The sequence below is a fragment of the Gymnoscopelus microlampas genome, assembly GCF_963454915.1.
Source record: "Gymnoscopelus microlampas genome assembly, chromosome: 9".
In the NCBI taxonomy this organism is placed as follows: domain Eukaryota; kingdom Metazoa; phylum Chordata; class Actinopteri; order Myctophiformes; family Myctophidae; genus Gymnoscopelus; species Gymnoscopelus microlampas.
In genome coordinates, this window is record NC_139946.1 from 26,893,241 (window position 1) to 26,906,991 (window position 13,751).

General features: G+C 42.1%; 1 protein-coding gene across 2 annotated transcripts in view; it reads right to left on the minus strand.

The window, feature by feature from the left end:
• The window catches only part of gabrg3 (gamma-aminobutyric acid type A receptor subunit gamma3), a gene marked incomplete at both ends in the record, with an annotated part of 140,104 nt that extends 126,993 nt beyond the window's left edge, over nt 1–13,111 (minus strand). The window contains 2 exons of one of the 2 annotated variants that reach the window (XM_084067849.1): nt 11,795–11,943; nt 13,059–13,111. In XM_084067849.1, the coding sequence (XP_083923975.1) occupies nt 11,795–11,943; nt 13,059–13,111 (202 nt within the window). Of the gene's footprint in view, nt 1–11,794; nt 11,944–13,058 lie in introns of those variants that run through there. The other variant, XM_084067850.1, reaches the window with a different exon arrangement.
• Between the last annotated feature and the right edge of the window lie 640 nt (nt 13,112–13,751).

Consider the following 13,751-nt stretch of genomic DNA (forward strand, 5'->3'; position numbering starts at 1 on the left):
ACTTGTAATTCATGTGATGTGACAATAAAGTTCTATTCTATTCTATTCTATTCATTGTATATTTGACTTACCAATTAGTGCTTTCTTTTAAGGCAAAGTCCTTTAAAATAAGGTGGGGGGAGTGTGTGTGTGTGTGTGTGTGTGTGTGTGTGTGTGTGTGTGTGTGTGTGTGTGTGTGTGTGTGTGTGTGTGTGTGTGTGTGTGTGTGTGTGTGTGTGTGTGTGTGTGTGTGTTTGAAGTGAAACGGGGAGGGACTACTAGCATGTAGCGGACCCATCTCCAGGAGGATAACAGGAGGATAGATTCTATAGCCTGAAGGGACAGTCATGGGTTTTATTGGTTGTTGTTGGTTGTCAGGGCAATATCACAACCAATCGGTGGACGGCCAACCAATGATGACGCATTCCCAACCCTTTTACCAAACCCGCCCCCTTTTTCCATAGCCACGCCTCCCTATTTATATAAAGAGGAGTGCACGCCTTCATTCTTCGCATATTTGCCAAAAAAGAGGACATCCTGATGTCTCAATAAGCCACTCAATAAGGCTTCGTCCACACGTACACGGGTATTTTCATAAACGCAGATATTTCGTTTTCATTTTTGAAAACCTCCGCGTCTACACGGCCCTGTTTAAAAAAATCGCTCTGTCCACACGACAACGGCTAAACGTTAAACGACCCATGCAAAAACTCCGTTTACCGTGTCCACACGGGAACACATAGCCGGAGTTTTTAAAAATCTACACTGTGGCAGGAGTTTTCCAAAAGATGCGTTTACATGGAGCAAAAACGCGTTTGCGTGTGGACGAACCCCCCAAAACGCATATAAAAAGCTACGTTTATGAAAATACCCGTGTACGTGTGGACGAAGCCTAAGCCTCTAAGTACTGTAATCTGTAATGTAAAAAGTTCATTTGTTATGTTCACATAAACACTGCCTACAAAGTAAGTGTCCCGGTCATTGTCACTGAAGTGGTTCAGGGCTATATAACTGATAGTCTTTAGCTTTATGTTTCAAGCTACTCAAGAACTGTGTTTGTTAGCAAAGGACCACAGTACCAAAACATTTAGAGGTTTTGTTAATTTCTTCAATTAAATTATTTACAAGCATTCATATGCTTGTAAAGTATCAATCACAGATTATACTATACTGCACACATTTTGACACCACTGGATGCACAAAGATGATTTAAAAAAGGCCAGTGTGAGAGTTAAACATTTTATATAGATGGTGGAAACTAGAAAGTCATATTGTTTAACCACCCTCCACCCTTTTAATCTGCTGTGCCCTAAAAATTGGGCTTTGGTACAACTACTCTACACAGAATACAAGGATGGCACTAAAAGCATGGAACAATGATGATGGCTATAGTTTTTACTTTTTCAATTAAACAAAAGTATTTTTGATATAATTTTTCACAATATATAATATGTAGGCACTAGAAACGTGCCTAAAAGGGACACAGACAGACGATACTGAAATCTCCATATATGCGCATAAAAGCGACACAAACAGACAGGTACTCTAACAATGGGTACAACGGCTATTGCATAACTGGGTGGGGCATGCATTTCCAACTTGCATCGTTCCAACTAGCATCATTCCCGTGTATTAATAATAACTAGACGCGTCGCAATTCTGGGAAATTGCAAAGTGTGGTTGCGCCGACGCCGGTCGCGGCCGCCGGGACTCGAGGAATACGCCTGGAGGAATACCGTCGGAGGCCGCACGACGTACAATTCGAATTCGGTGCCGATCTGATACCGCGTTCGTGACACGTGCCGTTTCAATTTGAGGAAATAGGTCCCTCCCACTAAAATAACAGGCCCCTCCAGCAAATGTAGCGAGCCAATGACATCGTCATGTCACTTCTGAGATCACTTGTATTTTATTTTGAGAGAACTGATCCCCCAAAAATCAGTTTTTGCATCAAACGGTTACGTTTTGTGCATTTGTGGCGCCTCCTATGGATCAAAGTGGAAATGCTTTTGGGGATTCGTTGAGTAAACCACCCTCAACATGTGATTCCAATTTGGGATTGATTGGACGTTTCGTTTGTGACGGTAAGGGCTATCAAAATGCCGTTTGGACATGTTAATCGCTAGGGTTCAGAGATCATGTGTACCGATTTTTGTGAAATTTGGACAACATATGTGGGAGGAGGAGCTAAAAGTGTGTTTAGAAGACAATTCAAAATGGCGGAAAATCTATCCTGACGCAAATGGGCGTGGTCTATATGGAGAGCTGCGTCATGACCCAAGGAATCTAGGGGGGGAAAAAAGACCTACGGTTCAAGAGTTAAAGGCCAAAACGTTAAGTGGGCTGTAATAGTGCCACCATGAGGCCAACTGGTGTAATATTTGTTTCAATAATTTGGCAATAAACTATGAACCTTCCCTCAAAGTTTTGTAACTCTAGCCTTTACGGTTTACGAGACAAAAATACTTGAATTTGAGTTTTTTCATTTGCCCATTAAAGTGGATGGGGAAATTTAATGCACTAATAAATCAATATCAATTAAACTATACAATGTATATCTCTTAGCAAAGTACAAGCCCTGGATTCCCGGTGAAAACGGTCATTTTGACACATGGCACTAAATTGGGAAAAATAAACTGTGGGAGGAGTAGCACAGCAAAATAAAGTTTATCTAGAATAAAGTTTATCCACCTGTTTCTTGGCTGTGTGTTTTCCACTTCCTGTCGGATTTCATTGGATATCATTAGTCATCTGACCGGTTTCATTGGATTTCATTGGATCAAAAGACAGGAAGTGGAACACAGTGAAAAGCCTAGGAAACAGATGGAGTACTATAGTCTGGTTGCCCTATTTGGGCAACCACACTAATAAAGTGGGAAGAGTACTATAGTCTGGTTGCCCTGTTAGGGCAACCACAATAATTAGCTGCACTGGCCTTGGAGGCACTGCTGGTGGAGGTGTCAGGGGTCATCTGTAGACCAAATGCTGCTCAGAGAGACTGACACCTAGAATGTCACACATGGGGATGTTCATCAGAGTGTGGACAATACTATCTAGCTCGGACCAAAAGGTCTTTGCAACATCTGGATGGAGGGACTGCATGACAGAACAGAACAGTGAACAGTCCTGTGAAATGCTGCTTGTTGATTGAACATTATTCTCTGTACCCTCTTCCTTGGCAAGGTATGGTAACAACCAAAGCTAACCTGGCTTAGCATCTACACACAAACAGATGTGGCATTATGCAGAGTGTTGTTGAACGGCGCACAATCCTACCCTCCTGCCATGAAATTCTAAGAAATCTAGCATCCAAATGGCCATGGACTACTTGCTCAAGCACTAGAACATGTCAAAGTTTTACTGACATGTACTGTAGGCCGTCCTATACCGTATGTCCATCCCATCACATTTATATCAAGCCAAGGCATCACTATAATGAACAATAATACAATGATGACAGGACAATTAATAATCAAGCTATTGTGGTGAAATAATTCGCAATATAACGGCCCAATCATTTGCTTTCCAGTCAGCTTTTCTAATTACTAGAAGTTCCCCTAGCGCCCGCGCCCATGTAGCGCCCGCACCCACTTGGCAGCGCCTATCAGTGGCGTAGCCAGTGGGGCCATGGCTCGGTCAGTAAAGACCCTGTAGCGTGTCTGATATGTGGCATAGAGGGGCAGATTTTAAATGTCCAGAGAAAACATCCGTGGGCTACCATTGGTTCAGCGATCTGTGCGCCCGCCCTGCGCCCCTCCTCCTCCCCCAATGTGCAGTATTGAGAGCCCTGACGTCAAAACATTTGGAGTGATGACCACTGCACTCTGGTTGGTTGGAATACACCTAGGGCCCAGGTAGAACCCACTTATAGCCCACATGGGCATCCCAGTTAAGACCCACCTCGGCCCCACATAGAATTGCCTAGGTGGGGCCCACCTAAGGCCCGTTTCGGTGGTCACAAACAGTGCTAGGGTGACCACCTCATTTGGTAGCATGCAGGGGCCTTAAGCAGCAGTAATGTACTGTAACACAAGCTTAACACAGTACAACCGAAATTAGCAGAAATGACTACATTTCCCATGATGCCATCTGATTGTGCAGCAAGGCGCCGCTGCCATTACGTTACATTGTGTCACAAAAACCCACAAAATACACTAAAATGAAACTCTTCAACGGGCTAATTAGGTGGCATTGATGACATTTACCAGACTAACGTTCATACAGGTTGTTGGTAAGATGTGTAATATAGCCGTTTCAGTCACGACAACAGCGTTAGCATTAGCCGAATGCTAACGCTACTTGTTCGTTAGCTTAGCTAGCTACACGCTAACATTACATTACATTACAGTCATTTAGCAGACGCTTTTATCCAAAGCGACTTACAATAAGTGCATTTAACATAGGTAGGGAACGAAACTACTAATCACCAGAAGTCTTAAGTGCATTTCCTGGTCGATCGACCGTGTCGATCGACCAGAAGGACCCTTGAGTGACGAGGCAATCAGTCGCCCCGAGGTGGCAGACCGAAGTGGTCATTATAGGCAGCGCTTGGCTAATAGTCATGTAACCCAACTAACGGCAACACAGTAATGGACATAAACATTCACATACATGCTTTAGACACTATTAGCAGGCTGCATTGACAAGCAGCAGCAACAGAATCCAAGTTGCAGGCCACTTTAGCAGCTAATGCTGTGTGTGTACGATGAGGGTTGGCAGGTCTGTTTGTCGTATAAGCGATTTTGGGCTTATGTGGGCGCACCATCTACAATGGACTAACTGAGCAGGAATGGTAACATTCACCACACTAACTGTCATTGTTGACAACGTGATTTCACAGCTGCGTCAGCCACGACAACCACGTTAGCGTTAGCTACATGCTACGGTAGAAGTGCGTTAGCGTTAGCCGCATGCTAACGGCTTATATTAACCACCCCTGGGCACTAATCATTCAAATACAACGAACGCTATCACAGTAGTGGACATAAACATTCGTTACATTAGTAGCAGGCTGCAGTGACCTAAAAGTCTTGACAATAGGAATGACGGGGCGATTTATTAGAGAAATGACGGTCGAACATGATTGGCGTAGCCTGCGTTATAAGTGATTTTGGGCTTATTTTGGCGTGCTTTTGGAGCTAGTTTGCATAGACCACGGCAGCGCTTGTTTCTTGCCCGTTTCACGCATGTGGCAACGAAGGTGCTCTGTTTTTGTCGCAGATGATGATGATTGGCTGTCAAAAGAACATCCGGAAGTAAATTGCGAGCTGCCGAAGTGATTTGCATAAGTATTGGGGCATAATGCGTTTCATATTAATTGTACATCCTGCAAGTACAGTAACGGTATGGGAAGCAGGTATGAACACAGGCAGAATATTGCAGAATTTTAATGGAAAGTTTGGAGTTATTTGGGCCATGTGTCTGCTTGGAGACCCTCAACATGCAATCATGTACACTCCATGAGTGGGCTCGTCAATTATGGTAGCAGGATGACTTTGTCATAAAGTTTGTCCTTCCACCAGATTTTGAGAGAGAGAGAGAGAACGATTGAGAGAGAATGATTAAGTGAAAAACAAATGATTCTTGATTCTTGAATATGTTTAGACATACTGCCTTTGGTGTTGATGAGTCTCTGAAGTTCGTTTGGTCTTTCATGTACTCTTTGACGTTTGACAGGATACTATCAAATTCATGTTGGCATACAAAAGTATAAATACAAATTGTCTTCAAAAGATGACAACTCTCATAAAAGTGTGTTGGATTCTTTTAACTCCTCTCGTCTTTGAAGAATTTCTTGAACCCAGACGCACACCCTTGTGGTTTTCTTTTCCTGCACAAAGTACAACAGTAAGAGCTACGACATGGCGGCGTGGCGCCACTGTTAACAGAATGTTAAGGAGTTATAGCCAACTAAGTAGGTCTAAATCAAGCATTAACGTTTATCGTCTGGCTGCTCACATCATTATCATAATAATTATCATTATAGTTATCATTCTTGGGTGTTGAGGACCCTTTAATATAGTTATTTTGGGTACTTTCATAAGCGCTCCATGTCATGGCATCCAAATGATTCTGTTCTGCTGTGTAGCATGAGTGATACATACTGTGCAATCAATAATACTGAACGGCATTCACTTACTGTACCGAATGGCATTTGTTTTCAGAACACGGCTGCTGACTTTTGATTAGGTGCCAGTACTACAACCTCTTTACATGAAAGCATAATGAACACGATTTAAAGAAAAAAAAGTAGAGCAGAACACAAGTGATAATGAGAAAAAAATAAGTTACAGGAGCGCTACTGGTATCCCTCAGACCACCAGTGCTCATGAAAAGGAACAATGTTCAAGAGAGGAAAAATATGCCAGAAAGGCATAAAATAATCCAGGTCCAGGCACTAAAGGTGGCTTTGTAGGTAAAAGGCCCATGGGCTACAAGCATTAAAAAACACCAACGCGTGTCGGCTTGCGCCTTCATCAGGGTGTCCAAGAAGGTGCAAGCCAACATGCGTTGAGTTTTTTAATACCTGGATTTCTTGTGCCTTCCTGGCATATTTTTCCTCTCTCTTGCACAAGTGATAATGAGTTGACATTTCACATGTTTGTAATATAACAGTAGTCTGTATTTATTACATTTCATTACATCAGGATAAGAAGCTGCACATTCAATCATCCAACTAGGCAGCAGAACAAATATCACATCTGGACCCTGAAGTGAGAAGGCTTGTGAATGCGAGAGCTACAATTCAGCTATAAGTCACAAGCTGCCTGTATTTCCATGGTGAGTTAGATGCTTTGATAAATGGAGAACATTCAGCACAAATAAAAGAAATGTTCTTCTGCATGTGCTTTTGAATGAAGATTTTGTCTAACTATTCAAGCATTCCCAGCTTAAAGGAGACACACCATGAATTTAAAAAAAAGATTTGATATTTAATATCATATGGTGTATGTCCCTCAAACCATTTTCAAAAGGTTTGAGCCTAAATCAACACTCAGATATACTCATCCCAAGTCAATTCTCTCAGGCTTATAAAGCACTTTCAGCTGCAATACCAAAACGTCCTGTTGGGCAGAGGGGTGCTACTGAGCAATTCTAAATACTCAGAATACATCAAAATACATGGGCAGAAAGTTTGGTGATGTAAGCAAACTTGCCATTCTGAGATGGCCTGTTCAGACACGCCCATTTTGAAAATCTCTGAAATGAGAATGAATGACTGAATGTTAAAAAAAAATATTTTTTGGGGTGCAAGAGACACTGGGGAGCCCAAAAAATACCAATTTTTTTTTTTAAAAAGTGAAATTCATGGTGTGTCTCCTATATTTGCTGCACAAATTAACATACACGTACGTATGTACGCCTAGGGTTATGGAAAGGTACTAAGAGAAAGTGTAACATTGTATAATACATTTTACTGTTATGCTTAATGATAATAACATCCTACTGATCTGTAAACTAAGTGTTGAATCCAAATCCTATATTAAAATTGGCAAATGGGAGTGCAGGCGGGTGGACCAGAAGCATGTCACTATCAGTCAGACATAACCATAAACAAACCCTATACGCCCATATATAGGCAGGACCACGGCCACGTCACTACTGTATGACTTAAGACAAAACCATAAACAAATCCGATACGCCCATATACTGTATATGCATGTCACTATGACATACCCATAAACAAACCCCCCCCTATATATATATACAAACAAACAAACAAACAAACAAACAAACAAACAAACACACACACACACACACACACACACACACACACACACACACACACACACACACACACACACACACACACACACACACACACACACACACACACACACACACACACACACACACACACACACACACACACACACACACGAATGAGAGAGACATCCGGTTGTCCAGAACCATAGATCCGACCGCTATGCCCATACATGGTCATGTGCATATATGGGAGCGACCGACTTCAAACGGCAACTGTTGTCAGAGCCTCCAATCCGACCGATATGTCCATATAGGCATATATAGTTATCCAGTTGTCCAGACCCGCCGATCCAACCGATATATGGGCACACCAATATATGGGCATATACTGGTGACATCAGGGATCTCCATATTTGGGCATAAAAGGGACTAAGACTGACAGATACAGAGATCTCCTCATATGGGCATACAAGGGACACAGGTAGACAGACAGATAAATGCAGATATATGGGCACAAAAGGGATACAGACAGACGGGTACAACAGGTACGTACATAGGCCTCTGACAGTATGACTCAGACATATCGGTCGGATCAGCAGTGCGACGTAGGTGTGAGGGCCGTGCAGCGGCCTGAACCTCTAGTTAAACAAGTTGAACATTGCTGTTATTGCATAGAAAGCAAACATTTGTTGTCTTGGATTAATGAGAAACCACCAACAAAGAAAGATTGGCACAAAATAATCATGCAGTGCATGCAGTTGGACTTTTTAACCTGCCTGCTACGCTCCACAACTGATGCCTTCTATAAAATATGGGACCCATATTTGCAATTTATTGGCCCTCAATTAGCTGACACTTTAACAATAGGGTTCCTTAACAGAAGCGATATCGCTAAGTTCATTCATCCTTGTTTTTTTTCTTTTTCTATTATTGTTGTTGTGGATATTAACACTGCTATTGTTTTATTCTTGGTGTAGTTATTCACCCATCTACAGACTGTCAAGCACCAAACAATGTGGGTATATAATGCTGTATTTTATGGTCCGTTGTAGGTATGTGAGTCTATATTTGTATCTGTGTCTTTTGTTTTGCAACGTGTCTGAGCTGAGCTGAGCTGTTTGTGTTTGTTTTGTCTGTCATAAAATGTAAAAAAAATCAATACAAATATTATTGAAAAAAATGAAAGTTCCTGGTTCGATCCCCAGCTCCCCCTGAGTTAGTGTCGAAGTGTCCTAGAGCAAGATTTTTAACCCCTAACTGCTCCCGATGAACAGGTTAGTGCTTGGCATTGTTTCCTCCTCAGTTGGTGTGTGAATGGGTGAATGGAGTGCTCATTATAAAGTACTTTGGATAAAAGGTGCTGTATAAATGCACTATTTAAAATTATTCAAAAGGTGAATTATAATTAATGTATTGCATCATGGAAGCTATCATTTCCTCTTGCAGTTTTCTAAGCAAAATGTTGTAGTCGGGTAAAGGGGGTACTTGGATTCAGAAATCATGGGAAGGGGTTACTGATGCCAAAGAAGTTAGAGAACCAATGCAGGTCAATGGCAGAATGTACTGGACCACTGCAGGCTGTGGGTTAACAACAGGGAGCTATTTTATTGTAACACTTGGTGTGCACCTCCTCTCTTCAACAAGTCATCAGCAAGCACAGCCTTACACTAATTCCTACCATGCCCTGACTACAAGTCAGGAAAACTACAAATTTAATGTTGTGTTTTTCACCCACTGTTTTACACCTGTAAACCTGTGATGTGACAGTAACGTTGAAGTTAAAGTTGAACTACTGTAGGTGGTCGCTAGACATTTTGACTTCAAGGTTAACAAAGCCCTGGCATGCAAATTGAATGGTTGAACTGGAACTATGTGACAAGAAAAGTGGGGTCAGGTGTTAGATGGGAGAAGGGGAGCCAAGTGCAAGCCAATCAGGACAATGAATGACCAATGATTCCAATCATTCCAATTATATCCCAACTCACTGGGCCCAGAGGGACGAGCCCACAGACTGAGGAACAGTGTAGAACAGGGCGCCTTCCAGAAAGAGGAATAGCAGGCAGCCGAATGTGGAGAAAGACTGTGGTTGTTTGTTCAGTTGCCACAACACCGTTGGAGCCCAATTTAAGTGGGATATTTTGCTGGAAAGTAATAATAGACAGTCACTTCCAATCCCTTGGGTTTCGGAATTCTTCCTGTCAAAAAGTGCTACGAGTGTCACAAATACTGTACAGTATAAATCCCACAGAAGCATAATTGTTTAAACATATTTTTATAAGGAACCTCTCCTTATTGCTAAAACAGGGACTACCATTTCAATGCGTCACATACTGTACAGGTACTGCATCTACAAAACTGTAGTACTCAGAAAAGGTTTAGTGGCTAATTTGTGATTCATGTTTAGTGTTCCTACTGTAAATGGTGAGTTTCTTGTCTGTGTGGGCCAGCGTTAAGTTAACAAGCCTACTGATGCAAGTGTGTTTTGTTTCCTTCACTTCTGTGTTGATGGCTGTCATGCTGGTATGGTGCCATCACCAAGCAAGCCGGCTGTTCTCTTTACGTGCTTCTTAATCAAGGACACTACAAGATCCTGCAGAAGTTACACATTGAACAATGCTGTGATGGGTCTATTGTACGGCCATTATTTATTTGCTGGAGCCACAGCCTGGTTCACACCTGGTTTCTTGAGCATTCAGAGTTAAGATATGCTTGCAGGGCACAATACAGTGAGACACACACAAGTGAATCAGTGTTCATTTAACTGTGTAAAAATGTTATCTGGGAGGGTCAGCATATATATGATCTCATCTAGAGCCTATTTTTATGCTTTATTTGGATAGGAGAGTGTAGAGCACTGATTTTCAAAGTGGGGTCCCGGGACCCCCAGGTGTCCCTTAGAGGCCTGTAACTCTGAGAATGATTTTAAAGAAATTGTATCAAATTAGGGTCGGCGGGCTAATGCATATTAAAGTGGGGGTCCTTGACATTTTGAGATTGAGGTTGAGAATCACTGGCGTAGAGAGGTGGAGGGCAGAGTGAGAGGAGAAATGTGAAATAAGATGGGGATTGTCTTGGACGTGACTCACAACGAGCATAATGGTCTGTGCATTAACTAGTTGAGCCACCAGACCCCCCTGTGGAACCTATTCTAATAAACCAATAGGCTGTATGCCCACAGCCAATGTTTTATTTTTACTCATATCAGTAGATGAAGCCCAGCCCTTTTGGTAGAGTATTGCCATCTCAAAACGGTAACTTTGGTTGGCTATAATAAAGCGTGTGTTTCTTCTGTATAATTTTGACACCCTCAGATTTCAATTAACACTTGGGGTTTTTACAGTGCACTACTGCTGTGGACAATGCATGCACTATTGACTATATCCAAATACAGCCAGCTGGGAGCATAAAGGAATAGCCTATAACAAATTACTGCTGTTAGACGAATAATCCAACATACGGTTTACCCACACACACAAAAACAGTAGTTCTCAAAGTGGGGTCCAGAGACCCACAGGGGTCCTTGAGGTTTAACAACTTTAACCCCTTTATATATCAGCTGTGTGCCAATCTACAATGCTTTTTTTTGTTGAAAATAATTTCACTGTCCCTGTCACATAATATTTTCAGATTGGGGTCCGTGTCCAAATACATATTGATGCATGAAAAGGTTTGAGAGCCACTGATCTGAAGTGCATGTCTGTTGTACCTTCAGGTATAATCATTCAATTAAGAGTGCTGACACAGTTGAAGAATGATGTGTACTTGGTTGCATGATGTGTCATGCATGACATGCTGTGCACCAACAATAGCAGATCTACAAGCTCATGATGCATACAGCGATGTGGTTGTAGCTAAAAGACTGAGGTGATTGGCTCATTCTAATTCAATATCTCAGTGATGGGGATGAATGATGGGAAACAAAATGTCACTCAAATGCTGTTTCAGCACCATGGACAACGCACAGGACACACGCGCAGGGACTGCACACACACACGCACTTTCAGGACCATGGACAGCGCACAGGAGTATCTCACTCACACACACACACACACACACACACAGCATCACTGGGTCGCACTTTCTGTGAATGAAAAGGGCAGTGACTTACCTCCGATATCTGGCCGTAGTTTCCTATCATATTCCCTCAGTAAGTTGTTCAGTATTTCCGTGGTGTCCGAGGTTTCATGTGATTTAGGAGCCAACATTTGATTCACAGTAACATCCTCGTATTCCTCTTCATATTCAATTGTTTGAGAGCTGAGAGGAAAAATACACATTCATAAATATATTAACAGTGCCAATTAGCTCACTGTAAAGACCCAGATGTGTCAATTTCTATTGATTCTGATGCATTTTTTTTTTACAAATTAAACACTACATTGTACAGATTTCACGCAGATCAGATCAGATAAAAGATTTGATTATTCAAAAGACCTTGATTCTAAAAAAGAATAACTGACAGACTCGAAATTTCTACCAAATCTTCATAAGCAATAAATGCCCCCAGCGCGTCCTTGTTAACATGACTAAGTTACACACATATAAAAGTTGACACATTAAACGAGATATAGGCCTGTGATTTAATAGCGTGATGGTCATGAGTTCAAATCATAAGCGGAATTAATAAGGGTGGACAATTGTCAAAATAAAATGTTTGCCATGGACATACAAATGTTACCATAAACAGAGCTAGCCCTAAATGTATACTACTAGTGCTGTGGTCGTCAAAGTGGGTTGAGGGACCTACTGGGTTCATTGAAGGTGGTCCAAATGGACCATTGATGGTCTGTAACTCTGAGAGCGTACAAATGGAACCAAATGGACCTTATGGGTCCATTTGGTTACATGTGTACACTCTGAGAGTTATGGGGGTCCTTGAAAATAAAAGGTTTGCGCACCACTGTCCTAAGTGGACTCCTAATGTGCCATAGTGTCACAGTAAATCAGTGTCATACATATTCTGAAGAAAACCTGGAGACTGACGTTCAGTAATTGGGTCTTATGATCAAAATAAGATTATAATGTCATGTTTGCCACGGACAAGGACAAGTCTTGCCACGGACACATTCTGTCCGTGTACGGACATATTGAGAATGATTTATCTGTAGCCTAAACTGTATGCAGGTAGACTGGCTCGATAGTCTGGTCTAGTCATAAAAAGTCCCTCACAATGCTGCTGAAAACGTCCAGAAAAGGCTACGTCAAGTTTTACAAAGCAATTATATCCGTTCATGAGTCATATCGCACGCCTTCCAGTTCGACACATTAAGTTAAGTAGCCTATGTGCGCTCAAAAATAACACATTCTGTGCAACAAAACTAGACAATAATGGCGTGAAACAAACGCAAATCATAAATAAATGCGTCACTTACCACGTATTGAAAACTGACAGAAGTAACAAGTATGGCAACAGTTTTGGTGACATCTTCGTCATAAAAATAAATGACACCGAACTTGCAGGTGTTGCACGGAGAGAGAGGTTGTTGATTCTGATGGACTGTGTTGGATCCAGTGTGGTCCACTTCTGTTCTGTCTGAGTGGAGGCTAGATTAGAACCGATGTGGTCCAGTTCTGCTAAGTGGAGGCTAGAACCACTCTGTTCTGCTGAGTCGAGGCTAGAACCACTCAAACGCTCGTCCCAAAACACAGTCCCCCCGGGGGTGGCCACCAGGTATTCTTAAAGGTAACCTTGTTGTTCCTAAACGTAACCTCAGCAAAACGGTGCCAAAACCTAACCTTGTTCCTAAACTTAACCTCAGTAAAACTATGCCTAACCCTAAACTTATTTCTGACCTTATCCTTAGTAAAATAAATACAAGAATACTGGTTAGCGAGCGGTCCGCGAAAAAATGGGGGCGAGCGTGTTTTGGGGCGAGGCTTCCGGTTACCCCTCTAGTCTCTACCAAGTGATCCAACATGAATGATGAAAGTCGCACATTGTTCGCACACAGGTGTCCCGTGTTCTTCTCACAACCATTGCTCATGGACCTGCTCCTCCCACTCATCTTTGCATGTGGTTATCTTCAGTGTTGCCAGATTTTGCGTGAGAAATAAGCAACCAGCTC